Genomic DNA, 19,248 nt, shown 5'->3' with positions numbered 1-19,248 from the left:
GAGAGTCGTCGAATCATAAAGATTTAAAGACTAGTTATATTTTAACATCAAAACATCGGAACAGCCAGTGAGATGCGTTGTTAGCTTCAATGACAACACAGTCCAAGGATGTGTTGGGGGCAGACTGAGAGAGTCACCATGCTTTGGATGCCAACATCATATGCCCACAATTTACTTGCCCTAGCCCATATGTCTTTGGAAAGTACAAAGTTAACTTATTATCAAAGTGCATATATTTCTTCATGTACAACCCTGAGATTCATTTTCTTGCATGCATAGTCAATAAATCTATTGAATAATAACCAGAAAAGAATCAATGAAAGACCGCACCAACCTGAGCATTTCAACTGGATTGCATAAGACAACAAACTGTGCAAATACATTAAGAAAGAAATAATAAATAAATAAGCAATAAATATTGAGAGCATGAGATAAGCAGTCCTTGAAAGTGAGTTCCTAGGTTGTGGGAACATTTCAGTAATGTGGCAAGTGAAGTTATCCCCTTTGGTTTAAGAGCCTGATGGTTGAGGGGTAATAACCATTCCTGAACCTAGTGGTGCGAGTCCTGAGGTTTGTCTATCTTCTTCCTGGGAGGAAAGCAGAGGAAACCCATGCAGTCATAGGGAGAATGTACAAACTCCTTGGAGTCAGTGATATGAGTTAAACCACGGGTGCTATGATGCGGTATGCTCAATACTATGCCATCACACCACTCATACCATTTGCAGGTTGAGTACTGAAGCTGGAAATCAAAATATTGATTATAAAACTCATTTATAATATCTTAGAGTCATACATGGAGCACTACAGCATTGGAACAGGCCCATCTAGTGTGTTTCAGTCTAGTCCCACCTACCTGCAATCAGACCACAGCCCTTCATAGCCTTCTCATGCAGGTCATATCCAATACTCTCTTAAATATTGCAACTGAACTGACATCCACGACTTCTGCTGGCTTTTATTTAAGTCAATAGGAACTGAAAATGCTGGAAGTGCAAGCAAGTAATCAAAATGGGCATTCTCCTGCATCATCAACCCTTCACCCTTCATAGTTCATAGTTCAAGTTTAATTGTCATTTAATCACACATGAATACTCATGAGGACAGCCAGACTAAACAGCATTTCTTTGGGACCAAGGTGCAAAACACAGTATCAACAGTCATTCACAGCACAAAGCACATAGAGCATCTATAAGGTATCAGTAAAATACAGTCACACAAAAAAAGTCCAAGACTATACACTGAAAGAAACTAAAAAACTATAAACTAAGTTATCACCTATTTCCAGCACTTTTGAAAATAATAACGTCTTTTGAACTTTTGAAAATAATTATCGGTCTTCAGACCGATAACATTGGGATGTCTTTTTTATTCTAATTAAAACCATTACTGTACTCCAAAACAGATAACAATGGGAAATTGATTCAATGCAGATGGAGATTGGCAGAAAAGTTTGAAGTGATACACTTTGGAAGGTTGAACTTGAAGGAAAGATCTAGGTTAATGTCAGGATTCCTAGCAGTGAGGAAGAATAGCGGAACCTTGGGGTCCACATCCTTTGATCCTTCAAAGTTGCTGTTCAAGTTGATAGGGTTATTAAGAAAGCATATAGTGGGTTGTTCTTCATTAGGCAGGACATTGAGTTCAAGAGCCACAAGATAACATTGCAGCTTTATATAACTCCGGTTAGACCACCCTTGGTGTTCTGTTCTGGTCGCTTCATTATAGAAAGGATGTGGAAGTTTTAGAGAAGATGCAGAGGAGATTTATCAGGATGCTGCCTGGATTGGAGAGCATGTTTTATGAGGATTGGTTGAGAGAAATAGGGCCTTTCTCTCTGGAGTGAGGACTAGATGTTGGAAGTCTGAAGGAGGCCTGTCCTGGAGCTAGAGGCCTGCGCTGATGTGCGTGAGAAGATGGGGAAGAGGATTGCTTAGCTGTTGTCATCTTGTTTTGTTTTGTTGTTGTGTTATTCCTGTTGTGTTGTGTTGCTCTGCCAAGCATTGTGGGATTGAAATGTTGGAGCCAGAATTTGTGGTGACTCTTGCAGGCTGCCCCCAGCACATCCTTGGACTGTGTTGACTGTTAACACAAATGGTACATTATACTGTACATTTCAATGGACATGGGATAAATAAATGATGCTAACCTGATCATCTTGTTGTGTATCTACTATTGCAATAATATTTGAGTAATCTTGTATAAGTTGTATAATATTGTATTGTATATTGAGTCCTGACGAAGGGTCTCGGCCCGAAACGTCGACAGTGCTTCTCCCTATAGATGCTGCCTGGCCTGCTGTGTTCCACCAGCATTTTGTGTGTGTTGTTGATATATTGTATAATGGTTGTTTAACCATTGATGTTCATTTAAATAATTCATGAGGGGTTATATGTATAAAAACTCCTGCTTCCACGTGATATGTACACGCCCCACTTAAAGTAAACTCAAAGTTAACTCACATTTCAGACTCCTATGTCTTCATTTGAATTAGTTTAATATTTAGAAGTTATAAAACATAAATCTTATCCAATATTCACTTCTCATACAGAAAATAAAACAAAATTTGTTGAGTCAGTGTTTTAATAGAGATTTAAGAACAGTGAGAAATGGTAGTGTAATGGGTTAACATAGATTCTGCAGTATTGATCTGGAGACATGAGTTCATATCCCTCAATGAAAGCAGGGGAATTTAAACTAAAGTAATTGAAAAAATCTGAAATTAAAAGCTGATATTAATAATGATCACCATAAAGCTACCAGATTGCTGTGAAAACCCATCTGGCCCGCGGACGCCCTCTAGGGGAGGAAGGCTGTCATGCTAAGCTGAACTGACAGCAGAACAATGGAAGTGGGTGACTTTACTAGGTGGCAAAACTGCCTTGAAAGCTGCACATGCACGGCCATCAAATCCAACCTTGTCAATGAGTGCAAATCTGGAGGATGCGTAGTCATGAGGCATGGGAGCAGAATTAGGCCATTTGGCTCATTGAGCTTGCTCCACCATTCCATCATAGCTGATGTATTACCCCTCTCAACCCCATTCTCCATAAGCATGGTAGCAGATGTAGGGCATTAATCTCATCAAGTTTGCTCCACCATTCAGTTATGGTGGATTTATTATCTTTCTCAACCCCAATCTCCTGCCTTCTCTCCTAACCTTTGACATCTTTACCAAATAAGAACAAATCAACCTCTGCTTTAAATATACCTAATGACTTAGACTCCACTGTTGGCTGTGGCAATGAATTTCACAGATTCATCACCTCTGGCTCAAGAAATTCCTCTTCATCTCTGTTCTAAATGGATGTCCCTCTATTCTGAGGCTGTGCTCTCTGGTCCTAGAAGCTCCCACTGTTCACTCCTTTTGGGCATTCCAACCCAATACTTGGTAGATTTCCATAAGAGCATAAAGCATAGTAGCAGAATTAAATCATTTGCATCATTGAGTCTGCCCCACCATTCAAACATGGCCAATTTATTACTCTTCTTAACACCATTCTCCTGGCTCTGCCTTAAACAAGAACCTATCAACCTCTGCTTTAAATATACCCAATGATTTGGCCTCCTCAGCCATCTGCATAAATGAATTCCACCGATTCACCACTTACTTGTTAAAATAATTGCTCCTCAGTTCTTTTCTAAAACAACATCCTTGTTTTCAGAAGTTGTGCCCTTTGGTTGAAGAATCCCCATTATTGGAACCCTCATCTCCATCTGTAGCGCTCCCATAGATGTGAGACAGCTTACTGTTGGTTTGAAAGCAAAGGAATTTGATTAAAAGAAATTTGAAATAAATTGTGGTAAACTATCACCACAAACAAAGAAAAGGCAAGAGGGGACAAAGTGAATCTCAGAGATGTACCCTGCTGGTTGGAGTGAACAATTCGGAGGGGAGAACATGGGATGGAGGGCTTCCATGCCTGTGCAGATAACCTAGGTGCGAGAGTGGATTGTTCTAAACACCGTGCTGATTTGGTGAGGTCGAGAATGACTTTCTTGGCAGCGAAACCCAGGTCCAAAGTGAAGAGTTGGGCGACATGTCCTAGGCCTGGAGTCATTTGCCATGGTGCTGCCCGGGTCCAAACATTGTTTGGGCAATCTAAATGCTGGCCCAGACAGACCAGAAAGGCAGGGTGTCGAGAGTCAGGCAAAGTTGGATCACTCTGGGTTCTGATTCTCCAGCAGGGAAATCTAGGCCCAGAATGATTCGTCGCAGGGGGTGAGCGGGGGTGGGTCCTAGTGAAAGGTTCGGGCAATTTAAATGCCAGCCCAGACAGTCTGGGGGCTCTTCTCACCACATTGCTAACACTGTGAGACTGCCCCCAGCTGCTGTGCTTCATGTCTGCAAACTTTGCGGTGATTTCCCCTGCTAGAACACTAGGCTTTGGGCCTACTCCAAGCTACTCTAGGGATTTGGATCTAAAGACTCATTTTGGTTTGGTATGCTGTTGTTGTTGCTCATTTCTATTGTTTGCATGATTTGTTTTGTTATTTTTCCCTTTCTCTGTGGGCACTGCGGGTTGGTATGATTTGTTTTCAATTGCATTCTTTCGGGTTTCTTACTTTGTGACTGCCTGTAAGCAAACAAATTTCAAGGTATATAATTTATACAGTCTTTGATAATAAATGTGCTTTGAATCTTTGACTCTGTCTCAGCCTTTCAATATTCAGCAGGCTTCAATGAGATATCCCCCAGTCTCTTAAACTCCAGCAAGAACGATCACAGAGCAATCAAACACTCCTCATACATTATCCCATTCATTTCTGAGATCACTGTTGTCAGCCTCCTCTGGGCCCTTTTCAATGGCAGCACATCATTTCTTAGCTATGAGGACATAAGGGCACTACGGTAGCCTAGTGATTAGTGCAATGCTTTTAGAGCTCATTGTGTTCCAGATTTCGAAATGCAATTCCAGCATCATTCTGTAAGAACTTTATACATCCTCCCCATTGAATGCATACATTTTCCCCAGGTGATCCAGTTCCTCCCACAGTCCAAATATGTTCCTGATAGGTTAATTGGTCATTGTAAATTGTCCTATGATTAGGTTAGGATGTTTTGGGTTTATTGAGGGCTGCTGGACAGTATGGACTAAAGGGCCAGAAGGGCCTGCTGTGCACTTTATCATGGGGTCCAAAACTGTTCACAATACTCCAAATGCAGTCTGACCAAACCTTAAAAAGGTTTGGCATTACATCCTTGCTTGTATATCCTCTCAAAATAAATGCTAATATTGCAAAAAAAGAGAAAATCTGCAGATGCTGGAAATCTGAGCAACACACACAAAATGCTAGAGGAACTCAGCAGGCCAGGCAGCATCTATGAAAAAAAGTACAGTCAACGTTTCAGGCTGAGACCCTTTGGCAGGACTGCACTTGTTATTGACTCTACCTGCAGGTTAACCTTCAGGGAATCGTTCATGGAGCATCCCAAGTCCCTTTGCGCATGTTACTTTTAAATTTTCTCTCTGCTTAGAAAGTTTCAAGGCTGTAGATCAAGAAAATATTTAAATATCTAATTTCCCCATTTATTGTGGTTGAGTGGAGAAAGGAGGGATAAGAAAGGTGCTTTTGACTAAAACTGAGAGGAACAGAGGACCATTATTATATCAGTTATTGTTTCTATCTTTATTCTAATTAGAAATTAATTTGCTCAGCAGTATAACTCTGTGTATTACCTAGAGCTGCCTCAGGAAGGCAGTGATCATCATTAAAGATCCACACCATCTGGAGCATTCTATCTTTTTGCAGCTAATATCGGGCAGAAAGTACAGAAGCCTGAACTCCCACACAACCAGGTTTAAAAACAGCTACTTCCCTTCAGCCATTTGGTTCTTCATCCGATAGGCCAAGCCCTAATCACTACACTTCAGCAACTCCTCTCAGACTCCTTCTTCAGCCCTTCACCTTTTCCACAATAAACCCAACTTTGACTTTGAGGGGGACTGTTCATTTGACGACATTCCGTTTTTGGTTTGTCACTGGTCTATTGCTGGGCTCCAGAGGCATTGGACCCCCAGCTCCGCCTGGATTCCTATCCATGCATTGCATGTCAAAATTCGTAACCGAGGGTTCGGAGCCCATGGAGCTGTCAGTTGTCAGTCAGCTGACATAACCTGTTGTTGGGTTTTGGATTGAGCAGATTTATAAAGCTGAACCAAGGCAGCCAGATGTGGAATTCCACCAGATTTTTCAGTGCAAATAAGCAGTTTGTCATCATTGTTGAAGAACATGAGTGTATGTGTAGATATTTTAACACATGCAGCCATCAGGATAATAATTCTCTTGACAAAGCATCCTTTATTAAGAATTAGATTGATGTCTTCCTTTAAACAAGTTGATTAATACTGCTCTACTTCAAAAGTGACCTATTTATTGTAAAGCGCTTTTGAAACAACCCTGAAAATTTGCAAAGGATTAGTGTCATTTTTCTTTTTGCTGGAGGCAGTGATAGTGTACCAACTTCTATAATAGCTCGTGACAGTGAGCATCGTGCCTGAAATATTTAATTATGGAGGAGATTTAGGGTCATGAAAATATTGTCATTACATTTAGTGCCAGGAGTTCTGTTTGAAGATGAATTCCAGATGCCTTGAGGAAAATGCACTCAGTAGCTACTTTATTAGGTACACTTGTACACCTGCTCGCTAATGCAAATATCTCATCAGCCAATCGTGCGGCAGCAACTCAGTGCATAAAAATCATGGTCAAGAGGTTCAGTTGTTGTTTAGACCTAATATCAGAATGGAGAAGGAATGTTACCTAAGTAACTGACCGTGGAATGATTGTTGGTGCCAGATGGGGTGGTTTGAGTATCTCAGAAATTGCTGATCTCCTGGGATTTTCACGCACAACTGTCTCTGTAGTTTACAGAGAATGGTGTGAGAAACAAAAAAAAAATCCAGTGAGTGGAAGTTCTGTGGACAAAAGCGCTTTGTTAATGACAGGGATTAGAGGAGAATGGCCAGACTTGTTCAAGCTGACAGGAAGGCGACAGTAACTCAAATAATCACAAATTACAGCAGTGGCATGTAGAAAAGCATCTCTGAATACGCAGCACATTTACCTTGAAGTAGATGGGCTACAGCAGCAGAAGAGAACACTGTGTTCCACTCCTGTACCTAATAAAGTGACTTCTGAGTGTAAGTCACTTCCTCGACTGGCTGAGTTCTATGTTCTATGCTTTGAAGGGGTACAGTGTTGTGCAAAAGTCTTAGGCACATATGTATCGCTAGGGTCTATTTGCACAGTACTGTATTTGTCAAAGTGGAACAGAGAGCGAGTTTGCAACTCAGGTGGGAGCAAAGGATGTTAGGAATGGCAAGGGTGGAGCACTGAGGGAGGGGTATGGGACAGGTGGCAGAGAAGGAGTGCTAGGGGCAGAGGGTGGTGCAGCTGCAGACACACCCAGCCCTGAGACATCAAGTAAGGTCACTTGATTCCAAACACAGGTTCATTATCGCTCAATTATGTCATGATTTTCTTTTTTTGTGGCAGCAGTACAGTGCAATACGTAAAATTACTACGGTACTGTGTAAAGGTCTTAGGCACCCTAGCTGTATATATGTGCCAAAGATTTTTGCACTGTCATTTTTGTATGTCCGTTTAAAACGTAATTGGAGCAGAAAGAAAGGTGCTAGCCTGACTTTGGTGAGGTACCCCCCCCCCCCCCCCAAGACATTCTCTTTTCTTCCTTCTCTCATCAGCCAACAGGCTCAAGAACTGATTTGAACTCTTTGTTATCAGGTTCTTGAATGGAACTCATACCCCATTAGGACTCTTAAGCTCACAGTCCATCGCATGATGATCCTGCACTTGACCATTTCCCGCACTCCACTTTTACACCTTCTATTGCATTGTTATTGTTTGAATTTTTCATGCTCAATGAACTGTCTAATAATTTGATCCGTGTGAACAGTAAACAAAGCAAACTTTGCACTATATCCTGGTACATCTGACAATGTCAAACCAGTACCGATATCAATGGATAGGAGAAGCTGGTACAAATACATCTGAGAGATGTAAGACGGATGAGGTGGTAGAAGGGGATTTCAACCTCTACCATTAACTGGCATTCCCTTGATGTGGAAAGATGAGAGGAGGTGGAATTTTTAAAAGTGCATCCAGGGGACTATTTTTATATCAGTAAACTCAACTAGGAATGGGTCTGTATTGAGTGGACAGGTGAGGAGATCTCTCAAGATGGCAGCTCAGGTCAACTGAACATAGAACATTGAACATTACAGCACAGTGCAGACCCTTTGACCCATGATGTTGCGCCGCCCTTTTAACCTATTCTAACAACATTCTGGGGTACACAGCTCCCCCGTTTAATGGTCTATGGCATAAAAAAGGACCCTTGATCTAACCCTTCTTTCCCACAAAGGCCTCCATTTTCCTTTCAGCCAGCTGCCTATCTATGAGCCTGTTAAAAATCTCCACCACCACACCCAGTAGCTCATTCCGTACAGCCATCATTTGACATCCTCCTATGCGTTCTACCAATCACCTTAAAATTATTTGTCATTTCCACACTGGGAAAAATGTCCTTGGCTCTCCGTTCAATCTATGGGTGGAGCTAAAGATGGCACCAGTGGGTGACTCCTTCCAGCTCATTAGCAACACAGTTATATACTTCCTATTCTTATGTCTCTATTTCCTTTTCAGGGTGGCTGGGTTCCTGTCAGCATCTTTGATCTATGGCGGCACTCAAAAACTGTGATCCTGCATGACGGCATGTTCCCGTCTTGAAGCTCACTGATTGGCTGTGCTTTGGTTTGTCCAGGTGCGGCCCTGTGGACGCGGATTCTTGCCTGTGGCGCATACTGAAGCTTAGTGGGAGCCAGAGCTTCGAAGGCAGCAAGAGTGGCTCTGCACTTGGTAATTTGCCAAGTCTCGAGACCGGGAACTTGAAATAGGAAAACAATACTTCAGACTGACCATAACATCGAAATAGCGACTTTTGTCTCCCATGTCACTGTTGAAGGAGTCTCTCCTTTGTTAGTGTGAGAGAAAGTCTGTGGAATGTTGGAAAATGGAGTGAATGGTTAGTTTTTGATGGACTGTAGACCATGGTCTCTCTTTGGGGGCTTTGCTGTTGCTTGCGTGGTGGGTGGTGGGAACGCTGATACCTTATGCTAAAATAATTTTGGGGGAGGGCAGGGCTGATGCTGGTTGCTGCTGCTTGTGTGTGGGAGGGGGCCGGGGGGTTTGGGGTTCTTACATCTTTCTTTCTGTCATTCACTCGTTGGGGGTTTTCTTTCTATTTGAGGGATGTCTGTGAAGAGTAAGAATTTCAGGTTGTATATTGTATACATTCTCTGATATTAAATGGCACCATTGAATAATGTCTCTGATCATTTTGTCCATCTTTATCAAATCATCTCTCATCCACCTCACAAGCTCCTCATTTGCAGCCCCGATGGGTCAAATAGCTTAATTCTGCTCCTATGTCTTATGGCCACCTACATTTCAAAGAGAACTGCCCCAGCTCACTTGATGTATCCTCATAAGACATGCTCTCTAATCCGGGCAGCTAACCTCCGCACCCTCTCTAAAGCTCCCACATCCTTCCCTTTATGAGGTAACCAGAAGTAAACACAAAATTCTAGGCTAGTCTGGGTGGTGAAGAAGGAACATGGAATGCTTGCCTTTACTAGCCGGGGTTTCGACTATAAGAGCAAGGAGATCTTGGTCCAGCATTGTCGAGTATTGACTTCTTTATTTTATTTATTGAGATACATCACAGTCAGACCCTCCTGGACCTTCAAGCCACACTGTTCTGTAATCCCCGATTTCACTCTAGCCTAATCATGGGACAATTTTTAATGACCAATTAATCTACCAGGCAGTACACTTTTGGACTGTGGGAGGAAACTGGATGACTCAGAGCAAACTCATGTGGTCACAAGGGGAACGTACAAACTCCTTAAAACAGCAGGGGGAATTAAATCTGGGTCACTAGTACTGTGAAGTGTTGTGCTAACCAGTACACTACCATGCAACACTATTATATGCTGCTCGGTCACTACGCTATGGGGGGGCCAAAATTAGAGAAGGAGCAGAGGAGATTTACATGTGACAGAGTGTTTCCGTGATGAGGGCAGACTAAGTACTTTTTGTTTGTTTTCCTTGCGGCTGGGAGGGCATCAGAATTATGAGAAGCATGGATGGAGGACGGAATACAAAGCATAAACATCAGAAATTCTGCATATGCTGGAAATCCAAAGCAACACACACACACAACGCTGGAAGAACTCAGCAGGCCAGGCAGCATCTCTGGAGGAGAATAATCAGGCGATGCTTTGGGGTGAGACCCTTCTTTGGGATTGAAAGGAAGAGGGCAGAAGCTAGAATAAGAAGGTGGGGGGAGGGAGGAGAGGAATACAAGCTGGCAGGTGATAGATGAGACCAGGTGAGGGGGAAGCAGGTGGACGGGGGAGGGGATAAGTGAGAAGCTGGAAGATCATATGTGGAAAAGGTAAAGGGCCGAGAAAAAGCTGTGAGAGAGGATTTAAAGTCCTTTAGGGTAACCACGCCTCAAAGAGACTTTGCATTGGACATCAGAGATTCTGCAGATGCTGGAAGTCCTTTTCTATGGTAGAGTGAGTAGGTTTCGGATGAGAAGTAAGATTGAGAAGGGATCTGAGAAAAAAGTTTTATTTTCATTCGGAGTATTTGAAAAGGTGTTGGAGGGACTTGAAGAGTTAAGTAATAGGGAAAGGTTGAATAGATTCATACTTTACCCCCTGGAGCACAGGAGAAAGAGAAGAGGTCTTATGACAGGCATAGATAAGGTGAATGTATGCAGGTTATTTCCCCCTCAGCGTGGGTGAAGACAGAACTACATGTTATAGGTTGAGGATGAAGGGTGAAATATTTTAAGAGAAACCTGGGGAGGGATGTGCACTTCAGTTGGAGTGTGGTGTGGGTGTGGAATGAACTGCCAGTTGAAGTGGTGGATATGGGTTTGACTGCAATATCTAAGGGAAGTTTGGATAAGTACATGGATGATAGGGGGATGGAGGGTTGTAGTTCAGATGCAGGTTGATGGGGCCAGGCAGGACAACAGGTCAGCACAGACTAGATGGGCTGAAGGTCCTGCTTCTGTGGAGTAGTGCTCTCTGGCTCTATGCCTATAAACACTTGAACCAGAATGCAGTTTACCAAGGCTATAGCAAGGCTGTAGTACAGGTGGTAGACCATAGACCAAGTGCTGGTAAAGAGGATTGGTATGTGCAGGAGTCGATGGTCAGACTGAAAATGATGGACCGAAAGGCTGTATGAATCTAATGACATCATGTCATGTATTACTATGCAGAATTCACTGAACAGACATAAGCATGCAATTAGAATCACAAACCATTATCTCTAAATCAACATATGAAACGTATTTTCTGAAATGTGGATGTTTCAAAGATTTATTGTTAATCTGAAGAACATACAAGCTTGTACTGATTTTGCATTAACCATCAGATCTGGAGCCTAATTCAAAAAACATGAGTATTATTACACAATCACTAAGGTTGCAGTGGTTATTTCATCCCTATTAAATAACTTATGCTGTTTTAACTTACTGACTGTTGTTAAGCCACATTTCTGAGATATAATTGCCATTCACACAATAAAAGAAGCCCATCAAGTTGAAATCTTATCTCATTGTTCTCAGAGGGAAAGTCAGCCTCTGTAGGGATTTGTTGTAACATAAGCATCAGTAGTTCCCAAGGGATAAATTACAGAACACTAATATATCTTCATTTAAATATTTTGCATAAGTTGCTTGATCAGATTGGTTACTACATTTGCAATCTTTATGATAACAATTGTAGGGGAACTGATAGAATATTGTGAAGCAATTCACAAGGGAGCTTTTTTTTTGTGCACAATACACTCAGTGGTCACTTTATTAGGTACACCAGTACACCCGCTCATTAATGCAAATATCTCATCAGCCAATCATGTAGCAGCAGCTCAATGCATAAAAGCATGCAGACATGGTCAAAAGGTTCATTTGTTCTTCAGACCAAACATCAGAATGGGGAAGAAATGTGACCTAAGTGACTTTGACTGTGGAATGATTGTTGGTGTAAGACAGGGTCGTTTGAGTATCTTGGAAACTTTTGATCTTCTGGGATTTTCATGCTCAAATGTCTCTAGAGTTTACAGAAATTGATGTGAGAAACAAATAAAAAACCCTTGTTAGAGAGAGAGGTCAGAGGAGAATGGTCATATTGGTTCAAGCTGACGGGAAGGTGGCAGTAACTCAACTAACCAGCCGTTAGAACAGTGGTGTGCAGAAGAGCATCTCTGAATGCGCGACACGTTGAACCTTGAAGTGCATGAGCCACAGCCGTAGAACATACACTCAGTGGCTGCTTTATTAAGTAAAGGAAAAATCTAATAAAGTCACTATTGAGTGCATGTGCATATATCCCATCCTGAAGGAGGGTTTGGCCCAAAACGTCAACTGTTTATTCATTTCCATAGGTGCTGCCTGACCTGCTGAGTTCCCCCACCATTTTGTGTGTGTTGCTTTTGATTTCCAGCATCTGCAGACTTACTCGTTTTTATGCATATGTTCTTTCTTTACTCTACATTGTGCAGTATTAAAGTATTTTTTTCACCATTTTCAAGAAAAGATGAAAAGTCTTCAACCTGCCTTATTAATTCTGTTTCTCTCTTCTAGCCTGCTAACCTACACAGTGTCATCAGCTTTTCCAGATTAGTAGCATCTGCAGTTTATTTTTATTTCAAGAGATATTATTGCAGATGAACACATTTCCTAAAATATCTCTTTATTAGTACAATCTATCAGTGATTTTCATCAGAGTTCTGTCAATAATCAGGAGCACATTCAGTGAAAGATCAATAGAAGCCTGTGATAAAAAGCTAAAATATCCCTGAGTTTTCCACTGAGGAAGTTTTGGAAATTCCATTCAGTATACTCATCAGAGAAGCAGAATCCTAACGTTTCTTTTCTGTAGCTAAGCTTGTCCAATAATTTGATATTTTTACTGCTTGTCTGAGCAATGGGTATAACATTATAAACACAAGAGATTCTACAGATGCTGAAAATCCAGAGTAGCACACACTAAATGCTGGAGGAACTCAGCAGGTCAAACAGCATCTATGAAGGGGAATAAACAGTTGACATTTCAGGACAGGACCCTTCATCAGGACTGGAAGGGAAGGAGGCAGAAGCCAATATAAGAAGGTGGGAAGAGTGGAAGGAGTACAAGCTGGCAGGTGATATGTGAGACCAGGAGATCGGGGAGGTGAGTGGGTGGGGGAAGGAAGATGATTAAGAAGTTGGGAGGTGGTAGGTGGAAGGTGGAAAAGGTAAAAGGCAGAAGAAGAAGGAATCTGATAGGAGACTGGACATTGGAAAGAAGGAAAGGAGGGGAAACAGAGGGAGGTTTTGGGCCTGAGAGGAAAATAGAAGAGGTGAGAAGGGAGCCAGAATTGGCAACAGAAAAAGGGAGAAGCTGGGTAGGGGGGGGGGGGGGGGAGGGTAGAAATTACAGGAATTTAGAGAAATGTTTTAGCCATCAGGTTGGAGGGTGAAAATTATGAGCTGGTTTAGGGGAGTAAATGAATTCCACTAGCTAGTGTGTGAGAAGTCAGAAGGCAGAGACTTCCTGTTGAATTATGGAGTACAGTAAGTGGTTAGTCAATCTGTTCTCACTAAAACTCTCAAAATGGAACCATAGAGGAATGAAAATTCATGCAGTGAGTTGCCTTGATGTGGAATATGTTAATTGCAACTTTCCAAAAAGGGAGGGGTTGACATAAAGAGGAATGACAATAATTGTTTAATCTATTCTAATTGTTTCAAAGTGATGGAGGGTGGATTATGTGATTACGAGATATATCTATAGGGCGGTACAGTAGCATAGTGGTAAATGTAACAACTCTACAATATCAATGATCCGGGTTCAGTTGCACCGCTGTCTGCAAGGAGCTTGTATGTTCTCCCTGTAACCACGTGCTTTCCTCTCACTTTCCAAAGACGTAGGAGTTGGTAGGTCAATTGGTCACATGGGTGTAATTGGGCAGCCCGGGCTCATTGGGTTGGAAGGGTCTGTTACTGTCCTCTAAATAAAAAAATAATAAAAACATCACTTTTGATCATCTTTCTTGTATGAGTCAAGACAGTCTGGCCTCCCTGTTCTTAGTTATTTATTTATTTAGAGATACCGCATGGAGTAAGTCCTTTCAGCCCTTTGAGCTGCTACTCCCAATTTAACCCTAGCCTAATAACAGGACAATTTACAATGACCAACGTTGGAGGAAACCCAGATGGTCACAGGGAGAACATGCAGACTCCTTATAGGCAGCGGTGGGAAATGGTACTGTAAAGTGTTGTGCTAACCATTATGCTACAGTGCTGCCCCTGTTAGTTGCTAATGCACATAACCTTACATATGGTGGTAAAATACCTCCCCCCCACATTTTCCACATAAATGATCAATAATTCCTGTGGAAAAGCAGCAAGGTGGAGATATATTTTCTGAAGTTTTTTTTTAAAAAGGCAGAGAGAAGGGATGAGATGTAAAATTAGAACGTCACAGCACAGCACAGACCCTTCTGCTGACAACAGTGTGCTGATCTTTTAATCTACTCTAAAATCAATTTAGGCGGTAAGACAGGAACAGAATTAGGCTATTTGGCCCAGAATTAAGTCACCCAGCAGAGGCTCCCTTTATTCCCACTCTTTGCCTTGAGCCAGTCAGGTAATTTTAGTGTCTTTCCTGTATATCATGATGTCTTATCTTGTTTAGCAGCCTCATATGTGGCAACGTGAAATTTAAGCACTCCCTCCTACATAACCCTCCATTTTTCTATCATCCCACATGCCAATTTAAGAGTTTCGTAAATGTCCCTAATGTATCTGCCTCTACCACCACCCCTAGCAGCACGTTAGGTGGACCCAACACTGCCTGTTTAAAAAAAAATCTACCTCTGAATCACCCCCCCCCCCCAAATACTTTCCTCCAATCACTTTAAAGTTAAGTTCCCCTCACATTATCCATGGAATGGCTGAGACTTACATACTTCTACTCAACAGATACTTGGAAAACTTGACTTATTCAACCAAAAGGCCAATAGCAAAGACATTTGAAAAAGGCATCAACATTTCTGAAGTAAAATTTAGTCCTGAACAGAAATGTGCTTTGTGTGTGTCATATTAATTGGGGAAAAATAACAATTCATACATGCAAGTCAGCATTAATATATTTCTTTACACTGTGAAAATATTCCCTTTAAACAATTACTAACATTGACTTCAATGGAATGAATTTGAGGCAGAAGACAAGTCACCAAGATGGCAGTGTCAAGCATTGAGCACTACTGGCTGGAGATGCATTTCTATCTACCTACACAGAGTGGCCCCTTTATTCGATACACCTGTACATCTGCTCGTTAATATAAATATCTAATCAGCCAATCCTGTGGCAGAAACTCAATGCATAAAAGCATGCAGGCATGGTTAAGAGGTTCAGTTCTTGTTTAGACCAAACATCAGAATAGGGAAGAAATGTGATCTAAGTGACTTTGACTGGGGAATGATTGCTGGTGCCAGACGGGATGGTTTGAGTATCGCAGAGCAGTTGATCTCCTGGGGTTTACAAAGAATGGTGTGAGAAACAACAAAAATTCAGCGAGCAGCATTTCTGAGGATGAAAATGCTTTGTTAATGAGAAGGATCAGAAGAGAATGGCCAGACTGGTTCAAGCTGACAGGAACGTGACAGTAACTCAAATAATCATGTGTTAAAGAGCATCGCTGAATACACAGCATGTCAAAACTTGAAGAGGGTGTGCTGCAGCAGCAGAAATCCACATCCAAACACTCATTTTCCACTTTATTAGGTACAGGAGGTACTTAATAATGTGGCCACTGAGTGCGACATGGCATAGTAATGGTGAGCCAAAAACATAGGAGTGTTACAACAGGTCAACAATCTTCATTTCCAAATCAAAAATAAAATCGTGCGTCTTTCAGTTTGCTAATACTGACTCTTGCTATTACTAAAGTTTTTCCATTTAATCAGGAAAATGTGACAATTATTGTTGCAGAACATTTAAAAGGATAAAAGTGACTGAAGCTTCCAATCTGATATTTTTTGCAAGCAGTGTTACAGCTTTGTGCACACAGAGTGTGGAAGCAATAAAAGACAGCATATCATGTGCAAACGTTTCTTCATAGACAAAGGCAACGACTAACAGAACTGCCAAACACATGGTTTACTTCAGCTTACAACAAAGTGATGCACATTTAAAACACAAGACATTCTGCAGATGTGGGAAATCCAGAGTAACACATATAAAATGCTGGAGTAACTCAACAGGTCAAGCAGCATCTATGGAGGGGAATAAAGAGCCAACATTTTGGTAATGAATGGCCTTGAGCTGAAACATTGACTGTTTATTCCTCTCCATAGATATACCCGAGCCAGAGAGCCCCCAGAATTTTGGATATGATGCACATTTAAAACGCGCAATTGATGTTGTTAATATTAACTATATATGTAACATAAACACATATGTAATGAATAATTCAGGAATCCCGGAGAAGAAGGATTATTCTCTTTCCTCTCTCAGTACACAATACTATCAATTTGCCTCAATGCCAGGTGTTCCTATCCTTTTTTATGCCATGGACCAACACCATTAAGTAAAATGTCCATGGACTCCAGGTTGAGAAACCCTGCTCTATGCACTCTGGGCTTTAGTGAAGTTGAGGATAATTTATTATTAAGATATAGCGCAGAAAAGGCCTTTCGAGCCAGGACCCCGAGTTAATCCCATCCAAATCACGGGACAATTTACAACGACCAATTAACCTGTCAATCGGTACATCTTTGGACCGTGGGAAGAAATCGGAGCACCTGGAGGAAATCCCAAGTGTTCACGGGGAAAAAGTACGAACTCTTTGCAGGCAGCAGTGGGAATTGAACCCAGGTCACCTGTAAGGTGTTGTGCTAACCACTACGTTACCCTGCTGCCCAACTCCCCCCACCGCCCATTGTGTTTTAGTGAGAAATAAAAGAGTTTTAAGTAAGTGGACATTAATATTTAAAAGTAGAGATTATCTGTGATGATATTTAAAATACCGATAGGTCATTTCTGAAGGAGAGGTACAACAGCACCTGAATCACTGTGAAATTACATGGATGTAACTTTTGCATGACTTTTGCTGAATTGCATATATAAGCACCGAGGCAAACTTGACAAACTTTCGTGTACATCAAGTCACGAAACAGTAAATGGCTTACATGAATAACTTACAATAACGTCATAGTTATGTCTTCATTGATATACAGAGGCCACCTCACGTTTATCAGAATCATAACTGAACTGAACAGATTTGGACAAACATCGTGTCCAATAGAAATCCACATTTAGTAATTATTACAACAGCATTCCGTATTCCCTCTATTTCTTTGCTATATTGGTATTTGTTTTTTATTAAAAATAAAAATTGCAACAGAATAACTTAGGTTGGCAATACAAACATGCTGCCCAAAAATGATAAAATGGTATCATTGAATGAGCTCCGAAAAAGGGATGGTGTGTGCTCGAGCATTAATTTTATTGTTATGTTTTACTCTCAGTGGCCACTTTATTAGGTACACCTGCTTGTTAATGCTAATATCTAATCAGCCAATCACGTGGCAGCAACTCAATGCATAAAAGCATGCTGACAAGGTCAAGAGGTTCATTCGTTGATCAGATCAGAATGGGGAAGAAATGTGACCTAAGTGACCTTGATTGTAAATAATTGTTGGTGCCAGATAGGGTGGTTCGAGTACCTCAGAAATTGTTGATCTCCTGGGATTTTCACACACAACAGTTTCTCGAGTTTACAGAGAATAGTGAGAAAAACAAAAAGGAACATCCAGTGAGCAACAGTTCCGTGGGCAAAAACACTTTTGATAAGGAGAGAGATCACAGGAGAATGGCCATAATGGTTCAAGCTGACAAGAAGATGACAGGAGTGTGCAGATGTGCAACTCTGAATGCACAACATGTCGAACCTTGAAGTGGATGTGTTAAGCGCAGATGACCACACCAAGTTCCACTCCTGTACCTAATAAAGTGACCATTGAGTGTATGCTCATGGATTTATTGTCTTGTATAATTAGGAATTAATAAAATTTATTGCCTAATTATTTTGATGTATTGCAGTAACTAATTAGCTTTCTGGGCTCCTTTATTAGCATATTAGGTATGAGCCCCCACACATACAGAATCATATATCTATTGATCTTATGTAGGTAAGTCTGTAAGCATATGTTAATGAAATTAGGGAAAAAGATGCCTTTAAAGAAATCTTCAGTGTCTGTTAACAATAAGAGACAGGTACACCCTATAGAAAGCTTTATTAGTGCTCAGTTGTTTTACTGCCTGACTATAGTGACAAAGTGAAACTGAAACGATTGAAAACCATTTCATTCTTAACAGCTGAAAAAAAAACTTATTGAAATTGACAATAAATAAGATGCAATAATGGCACCTGGAATAATAATTAGAAATATTAGTTTAAATGCATATTAATCAAACTTGGGGGGAAGGGAGGTGGGTTAAAGTTTGTAATTGCACAAGTTTTATTTCATTATATACAAATAAACAAAACACTGGAAAATAAACTTCTAAGGAAGTAAAATCACCGTATGAAAGTCTGACACAGAGCAGGCTGAGACCACCTAACGATTCATGCCTATCACAATCTGAACACCTTGTTCGTGAAAACCCTCCAGTATCTTACAGGTTTGTGCAGTTTTTTTTGTTGAGATTTAGTCGTATGGTGATAACTTTCTTGTCAATGACCACCGTTCACTATCACTCCTCTGTACATCCCAGTAGTTCCATCCGCAGAGTGATCCGACCGTACCATGACCAGGGCAAGATCCTAATATATCGTGCGTAGATGGGAGGATCTATTACATTTTTCCTGTGTGTATCATTGTCAAAATTACCTTGGAAAACCTGCCAAACGAGAAAAAAAACATTATTACTGACTGGACGATAATATGATCTTCATCAACCCAAGTTTTCTACCTGTAGATTAAAGAAGGGCTTTATTTGTTACATGACCGTACATTGAAACATATAGTGAAATGCGTTGTTCACGTCAAATCCAGTGAGGATTGTGCTTGGAACGGTCCCCAAGTGTCACTGTGCATCCAGTGCCAACATCATACGCCTAAAACTTACTATCCCTAACAATACTTCTTTTGGA

General features: G+C 41.2%; 1 protein-coding gene across 1 annotated transcript in view; it reads right to left on the bottom strand.

Moving 5' to 3' along the window:
- Nucleotides 1–16,241: 16,241 nt before the first annotated feature.
- Nucleotides 16,242–19,248, bottom strand: part of edil3b (EGF-like repeats and discoidin I-like domains 3b) — a 302,390-nt gene continuing 299,383 nt past the window's right edge. The window contains exon 11 of the mRNA XM_059969361.1: nucleotides 16,242–18,995. Coding sequence (XP_059825344.1) covers nucleotides 18,849–18,995 — 147 coding nt within the window. The 3' untranslated portion in view covers nucleotides 16,242–18,848. The remainder of the gene's footprint in view (nucleotides 18,996–19,248) is intronic.

The sequence above is a fragment of the Hypanus sabinus genome, chromosome 5 (genome assembly GCF_030144855.1).
Source record: "Hypanus sabinus isolate sHypSab1 chromosome 5, sHypSab1.hap1, whole genome shotgun sequence".
Lineage (NCBI taxonomy): Eukaryota > Metazoa > Chordata > Chondrichthyes > Myliobatiformes > Dasyatidae > Hypanus > Hypanus sabinus.
This window is presented reverse-complemented; position numbering and strand designations above follow the sequence as displayed.